We start from the raw sequence: 8,257 nt of genomic DNA, 5'->3' as shown, positions 1-8,257 counted from the left end.
GTGAATTTGAATTTACACATAACATTAATGTGGAATATATATTAATTTAAAATTACTCAAATAACAAAATCACACAAAAAAAAATCCTAATATCACTTAGAATTAGAAAAAAAATCCCTAAGAATATGTTGTCTTCTTCTTCAACAGAAATCGGTTGTCTTCTTCACCCCCATCCTAGTCTCGCTGCCATCCATCATATCGGCCGCCACCCATCTCGTCGTCGGGTCGATGTGGGTCGTCGGCACCCACCGCCGCCTGTCTTCTATCACGCCTCCAATCCTGTGTCTTCCATCGCGCCGCCAACCGTTGGTCTTCATTCTCGCCACGCACCCGCTATGGGCCGGCCAACTCCACCGCCGACGGCTGAAATCGTCGAAGCTCTGCCGTCCTTTGCCCCCAAGCTCGAAAATACAGAACTGAATTGTCCCTGCAAATCATAGCTCGCCTCCTTGAAGGCGAGCCTTCCGCCCCTCACCCTCGCCCCAAGCTCGAAAATACAGAACTGAATTGTCCCTGCAAATCATAGCTCGCCTCCTTGAACGCGAGCCTTCCGCCCCTCACCCTCTCGTACGCTTCTGACATCCCTTGATTTTGTTACACCTCTTCACCTGAAGATCATCGCGATTCTTGTCAAGGTTTTGCTTCTCTCTTTACAAAGATAATTGTACATTATTATCTTTTGCTTCTCTCTCTATATATGCGCTTATAAGCCAAGCTAATCAAAATAAAATTCACGATTTTCATCAAAATCATTTTTTACCACGATTTTTAAAATTGAAATTAAAGGATGACTGTTTGAGGTGTGATGATTTTACTGGGTGCGTGGCTGAAGAATGAAAAAAAAAAGAAAAATTATGGGAAAGATGAAATTCGGGCAAAGTTCGTGATATTTGGTGTAATAAAAAAATGCAACTTTTTCAATCACCGGAGTGAAACGTGTGTGGCGTGTGCCGGCGAGCCACATCAACGCCACGTCTACTCCGATTTGGGGGGAAAAATATCATGGAAAAAATGAACGACTAATTCAATCTTTGATAAAAAATGATTTTTTTTTTTTAAATTATGGGGAAAATGAAATTCGGGCAAAGTTTGTGATATTTGGTGCAATTAACCCAAACTGTAAATCTACATAATTAATTTGGCTTTAGAAGTTCGAACAGCGCAGCATAAAATGAGCTCTGAGACGAAGAAGCAGCCAATCAATGGATCCGGGTCGGGTGGTTTTAGGGCTAAGTTAAATTATTATCTTCATAGTGGTGAGAAGAAGCATGTTGCCGCTGGTATCGCTATAATTGGAGTTATCTTGGGTTTACCCTGGTACCTCACGGCCCGAGGTTCGTCTTGTTTTTTAAATAATCTATAACTTCTGTTGTTGTTGCTTTTTCATTCTGAAGTTTTATTGGGTTGATTATGCGATGGTAAGTGATTGGAGATCGTCGGCTGTAAACAATTTTTAATTTACAAATTTGTGATGGCTTCAGTGATTATTGTTTAGAAGAAATAGCATCTGCGTGATTGTACAACAAATGCTGTTTAAAGTTTGGATTTTGGCGTCTTTCTTTTTCTTAACCCTCATAAATGAATTCTGGAAAGTCCAATCAATTTGGAAGGTGCTTCTTTAGAAGTTTTGCTTTCAGTCTTTAGTTTCTTAAATTGATTAAATGTACAATTTAATTGCCCTTTTTTTTATGTAATTTGGGTTTTATTTAATTCATTTGGGAATGTGAGAGTTTGTGCTGTCTGCTACCAGCCTTTCTGTTGTCAAAACTCAAAAGGTGAAATTTCATGATGTTGGTAGTCACTTTTTGGATGGAATTTATCGTTTTAATATTGAGCATTTTGGACTATGAGAATTTGATTGTAGAAGCTGCATAGTCGTAGGGTGGTTTAGTAGTAGTCTATGGGGCTGGCAGTGAGTGAAATTATGGTCATAAGGATTTGGATTTGAGGAACATATAATCTGATTGTTATTTGTATGCAATGTATATGATATACAATAGGGCTTTCTTTCATCTCTGGTTCTGCCATCTTATGAATTCATGGTTGCACATTTGATGCACTTTCAATAGTGAATATCTGAAGTCTTGCGACAGGATCATTGTTACTTTGAGAAGGGAAACTTTTAATCGAACATTCTACTGCCAATTCTGGCACTAGTTTTTGTGATCTGATATCCTGGGGAACTTTATTATCATACAACACCTGGATCAAAGTGATATTGTTCTTGCTGTTCATAGATGTATTACTTAGATTTCCTTGTTGGCTGTGCTATCAGTAATTGCCTTAGACTAGTTGCTATTTTCTTAGAAGCCTTCTGATTTAGTAATCAGCTGGTTAAGCAAGCTACATAAAAGGGACAGAGGAAGCGAATATTATCTACACTATATTCCTTTTTGCTTCTATAAGGCAGTATGGTGTCTCTGGTAATATCTAACGTTTACTAAATTTTAGGATAGTAATATTGCAAAATCTTGTTGATCAAATATATGAAGCCGAGTGGACCTCCTTAAACTGTGCACTTAAATCTTCAGGACATTCTTGCTTTTAGGTGCGTTAACCCTGTGTTCTTTATGCATCAGCTGAAGTTGATATAAAGCGTCGTTAATAATGAACAAAATGAAATACAAGGGAAATAGTAGTGAGATATTTCCAATGCCATATTCCCATGAGTTTTTAAACTTCCCCTCAAATGTTTGTTTTCTCTATGAATCTTTGTTTTTTGAAGGGATAAACCATCGATCTCATCAAGATTATTTAGAAAGAGCCGATAAAGCTAGAAGTGAAAAACTTTATGCTGGTACGTCAACAATTAGATGAAGAGAAGGAGGTTCTCTTCACCGGCTTATCTTCTTCTCCAATCAATTTTGGGTACCCTGCTTTCTCCTATTTTTATGAAGCAATGTTCTTGAGTAAGGTCTTGAAGTCCTCATTATTGGGTGGGTGGAAGTGATGTGTCCTGTTCTACTCTATTGGATGATTAGCTTCCAATGGAAATTGCAAATTGGTTTTCACTTTAATATACGCATATAATTTAGTTATTAAATCACCCCCTCACTTTTACTTATTTGACTAATATCTACTAATCATCTTGCTAAAGCCTCTACTCAGGACCAGGATAGAGAAAATTGTCTGTTGTACAATACATGAGATGAGATTCTCTTTTTTCTAATGTCTTTTAACATCGTGTTATATTTTATTTTTTCAATTTAATCACCAAGTCCTACATATGTAGCAACAATTGGTTGCAAATTTGCAATGTTACTGAATTGAAACAAAGTTTTAACATAGTATTCAGCTATTACTGTTAGTCTGAGTTTTAGCCCATCATTGTACTAGTTCTAAATGCAGTTGCGAGAAATAATTATTTTCTTACCAGGTCTACTTATTTGTATTTTCTAGCTTCCATTTCTGAGGGAAGTAGTGTTTTTTAGCTTAGACACTTCTCCTACTGATGATGTAATCCAAAAAATTATTGATTGAATTAGAATTCGAATTATTACCTTCGTATCTTATTGAAAAAAATAGATTTAACATATTAATTAAAAAAGTGGTGAAGTTGGTTCATTCAAAAACTGTTGGCGGATTTGGCTTTCAAAGCTCGATCTTTCGTAAACTGGTGGTGGGTTTTATTATATAGTCAAGTGCACTACACTATTTACTACTACTATAGCAGGCCATACATATACAGAGAAATAAAAAGATTGGAGAAAACACATATTAATAAATTTGATTGAGATGGGTTTTAATTACAATTATTTGATAGAATGGTAGGTATATACAGAATACAGTAACCTCAAAACATCTTTACAAGTTAATATTGCGAAAGATGTTGGGTTATTCTTTTTTGAGAGAAGATGGTATTTAGCAGTTTGCAGAGATCAGATGTAAGGATTGATGTGAGAAGAGTAATCTCGGATTCCAGCTCCTTCCCATCCCATCCATTCCTCCCAGAGCTCCCAATCTTGATCGTTTATTCCCCTCATCGCGTCGTCTTCGTCATAATCTTGGTACATTTCCGCCCCCGTCTCTCCTCGCAAATTGCTCATCACAATCTGCACCAACAACATGCATGCTTCAGACAACTTCGTCCCACTGCTAGTAACTATATCATCAAACGATGAGGACTTATTAATTTTATGCTTCAACTCAGATAATATTGCCAACGAAACTTTAGGTAATATTGTACGTAGGTTAGTGTGAAACTTGCAAGTTCGAGTAGCGTCGCAATTAGTTCCAAACTAACTCCAAATTAGATAGATGCCTATGGCTATTAGAGAAGAAAAACCTAAGTCCTCACCAATTCACCCTTGTGGTACATCATTGAAAGCGACTCATGAACTATTAGAGATCAAGATAAATCTCGAAATTGATTAATTGCGACATCATACCTTTTTATTTAAGTATATATGTATCAAGCCAATATGTTACCTATCTAAACAAGCAAAACATATTAAATACATCACCTTCATCCATGTGCTTACGTGGCATCACATTTATTCCTTAATTTTTATTTATCTTAAATTCTTATTATATACATACATATATATATATATATATATTCTTAATTCATATATATTAATATTTTATTTATATTGAATTCAATAATTCATTCAAAGCACCACAATAATTCATGTACTTACGTGTATCACCCGCATTCTCTATTTCTATTTATTTTAAATTCTCATTATATACAATCTTAGTGTATAGATTCTACTTTATTTTTTATTTATTTAATAAAAGATTAATTCCCTTAACAATTTTCTAAATTGAATTCAATAATTATTTTCCATAGTTGAACATAAAATGGCCCACATTAATTGATCGAAAAAATAATTAAGGCAATTGTCTAACCATAATTATTATAGTATTTATTATTGATGTTTACTCTACAATATTTAGTTTTTATTTCGAGCGAAAAATAACTAACTATTATTACAATTTATATTTGTTTATTAGATATTCTATTTAGATGGGTTTGGGACAAGCTCGGCTATATAAATTTTAAATGGATCAAAATACTAATCGACATGCCTACATGGAATTTTCTCATTTTTTAAATCTCTTAATAATTTTACTATTTATAGATAATTTTTATTTTATAATATTCAATTTTTTGCTAAGACGGATAATGCATTATTATAGCAAATTATATTTATAAATAATGTGTTTGGTTCATTTTCATCTTCCACTATAGGACCCACGATTTCAAATAGTTGAAACTTATCAAAATATGAACTTACTTTTATAATGTTTACTTAAATTATAATGTAAAATGATAGTATCAAATTTCATATTTGGCGGATTATAAACTAATATTAAAAATAAAGAAACCAAAACAACCCTTCTTAGAATCTTATTTAAAAAAAAATATGCACAATCTCACGTCAATAGAAGCTTACATAGACAAGTGTATAGCCAAAAGTACACCCAAATGGAGTAATTTAATAGCATCTTCATAACTCATTACCAAAATGTAATATTTGCAAAAAAATGTAAATTCAGAGCGATAAAATATGAAGTTGACTTACATCATATGCTTCGTTAATTTGGTGAAATTGGGTTCCACAGTTGCTTCCTCTGCAGACATCAGGATGATACTGCAATAAAATTAAAATAAGTATAAAGATTAATACAATAACATAATATTTTCTTTACATCAAGTTATGCGAATTCATAGATTTGTGAACAGATGGGGTAATCGTAATTCCACCTTAATATTCGGATTATAACGGTTATCAGGTAAAATATTTTTGCATATTTTTATGTGTGAAAATTAACTGTAGATACTGGCAATTGAAACAGTAAAATGAAGAAATCAAAGAATCAATTGATATTTACCAACATACTTACTAAAAGAACATTTTTTTACTTTTTTTCAATAAAAATCAAAAACAGATACTAGAAAGTAGAAACTAAACATTTCTGACAAAAGAAAAAAACATCTTTTTTTAAACGAAAAAAGGTTGCGGAAACAAGACACGATACTCCATAAATTCTTAATAACAACAATATCACCAATAATAAATAAATAACCAATCAATTAATACTAGAAATTATCCAAAAAAAAAAACCTGAAGAGCAAGCTGTCTGAAGGCTTTCTTAACCTCGGATTCAGATGCACCTGGTTGAATCCTCAAAGTCTTGTAAGAATCAAACACAGCAGCAGAAGAGATGCACGAAACCCTAAATTCCTTTCTATTATTATGATTCCCCAAATTTTTTCTTGACATATCATTATCCCTAAATTGAGCCCAATAACCAGACGCAGAGGCGCATCCCAAAGCAGCAGCCATTTTTCAGAGGAGGAAAAGAAAAGGATAAATTTTAATCTCAATCCAACCAAAAAAGAAATTCAATATTTTCAGGTTTTCGAATGCAAAAACTCGAGAATTGTGAATCTTTATATAGATTTTTGGCAGCAATGTGAAAACCCAGGAAAAACTAAACAGAGCAGTTTTCAAAAGGAGGCAGCTGTCTGAATTGTATGAATCGAGGATTGTTGGTGTAGGCCTTTTATAATAAGCCTCTAATAATTGAATAGTATAAACAATTTAGAAATGCGATGGTATTTGTTATGAGCTGACACTTTGTGAATGCAATTATGGAATCAGAGAAAGAAGGCAAACAAATGATCAACAGATTTATTTATTTATATCTATACACATACACATACGCGTACGTGTGTGTGTGTGTGGTGGAATGGCATCTTACATAAAACTAATCATGTTCTGACGTACGTTGCACGTTCGATGAAACTATATTAATATGTGGTAAATAATTAAATTGTACTATAAGTAAACGTGAAATTGAAATTTAAGATGTTTCTTTGCATATAATGGAAAGTAATGCTCACCAAAAATTAAATGAATTAATTAAGTGTGTAAAATAATTGATCTTTAATTTAGCTACTCATCACAAATAATGTTATCTCCGTCCACAATAAATATAGTGTAGATAGGAGGATACAGTGTGCGTGTGTTGATCAAGCGATAAAAGGTTAATGCCCAAAGGTCTTGAGCTCGAGTTCTCTGTGACGCGGCCTTTAAATTTCTTTATTTAATATTGTTAATTTATCCAAAGAAATAAATAGGAGGATACAAATTCGAACCAAGTATTGAGAGATGTGTATAAAGCAAAAAAATTGACTCAACAAATTTAAATTAGGTAATTAATAACTGATTGCTGAAATGATTTTTTTGTAAATATTATGTGTGAATTAAGATAAAAAATTAATATAAGGATATATATAGGTCTTAGAATAAAAAACCCCACACTTATTATAAATGGATAAAAATGACAAAAAGATCACATTTATCGTAAATAGAGAAGAGAAAATATTTACCAATTTACAATTTTCATACAATTATTAAAATTATGACAGCACAATACAACTTTTCAATTTTGTACGTGTAACAATCTCAATTTATTAGTCAATTTTTTTTTTCGATATGTGTCACTAAAACGATATTATTGTACTTTCAAAATGTCATAACTTTATTGCTTGAAAAATGTTTTCATTAGAAAAAGAATAAAATAGTAGTAGTATTTTAATCGTAACATTTTAAGAATCAAAACAAAATGCATGTTCGAACACACGTTATGCTATATCCGGTAATATTAATCGTTCTTGTAAAAATAAATATTTTATTTTTCTATAAGTTGTCATCTATAACCTGCAAAAATATTCAAAGAATATTCATAAGTCAAAATATTTAGTTTGGATGGAGTAGATTTAGACTTTTATAATATGTAAATTTGTCATGCATGCATAGAGGGAAATCTATGTTTGATTGGGAGTTGGTAAAATGATTTTATTTATTTGATAAAATAAATCTTATATTCTCTGCATCCACCAAATACAATACTATTTCGATACTTTTATTTCAATTCATCTATTAAAAAAATTCTCATTTTCATTTTTAATAAATATACTTCATAAATTTTACTTATAATAAAAATGAGATTTTTATCATCCATAACATATTTGATCAATTTATTAAAACTCTTGTTATTATAAAATTAGTATGTAATTGATGTTATAGTGAGTTTTTTTGAATAAGAAATGCAAAAGGAGAGAAAACACTCGTCAAATAAATCATTCATTGTCCTCATTTGCGTACCGCATCTGAATTTCATAATAATAATTAGAATAATTAGTTAAGGGGAAATTATATATTTATATTTAGATTTAGAAACAAACGAAGAAAAAACAGTGAATGTGGTCCGATAAGTCAAGGGGTTATTTTTAGTCTTTTAA

At 32.0% G+C, this 8,257-nt stretch overlaps 1 protein-coding gene and 1 long non-coding RNA gene across 2 annotated transcripts; one reads left to right on the top strand and one right to left on the bottom strand.

Moving 5' to 3' along the window:
- Window positions 1–3,496, top strand: LOC131005051 (uncharacterized). The gene is made up of 2 exons (XR_009095197.1): window positions 1–1,334; window positions 2,726–3,496. It is a non-coding gene; the product is annotated as an uncharacterized LOC131005051 (long non-coding RNA).
- Window positions 3,497–3,701: 205 nt separating this feature from the next.
- Window positions 3,702–6,723, bottom strand: LOC131005050 (chaperone protein dnaJ 8, chloroplastic). The gene is made up of 3 exons (XM_057931843.1): window positions 6,072–6,723; window positions 5,529–5,597; window positions 3,702–4,052 (listed from the first exon to the last, which is right to left on the bottom strand). The coding sequence occupies exons 1-3, from the start codon at window positions 6,291–6,293 to the stop codon at window positions 3,879–3,881; spliced, it is 465 nt and encodes a 154-aa protein (XP_057787826.1). The 5' UTR covers window positions 6,294–6,723; the 3' UTR covers window positions 3,702–3,878.
- Window positions 6,724–8,257: the final 1,534 nt, after the last annotated feature.

This window comes from Salvia miltiorrhiza, chromosome 1 (genome assembly GCF_028751815.1).
Source record: "Salvia miltiorrhiza cultivar Shanhuang (shh) chromosome 1, IMPLAD_Smil_shh, whole genome shotgun sequence".
Taxonomy (NCBI): Eukaryota; Viridiplantae; Streptophyta; class Magnoliopsida; order Lamiales; family Lamiaceae; genus Salvia; species Salvia miltiorrhiza.
This window is presented reverse-complemented; position numbering and strand designations above follow the sequence as displayed.

Coding starts and splice junctions, on each gene's coding strand:
- LOC131005050 (XM_057931843.1), bottom strand. CDS start 6,293: ATGGCTGCTGCTTTGGGATGCGCCTCTGCGTCTGGTTATTGGGCTCAA. Junction 5,598..6,071: donor TCAGACAGCTTGCTCTTCAG/GTTTTTTTTTTT, acceptor ATTTTATTGCAG/TATCATCCTGATGTCTGCAG. Junction 4,053..5,528: donor AAATTAACGAAGCATATGAT/GTAAGTCAACTT, acceptor TTGTTGGTGCAG/ATTGTGATGAGCAATTTGCG.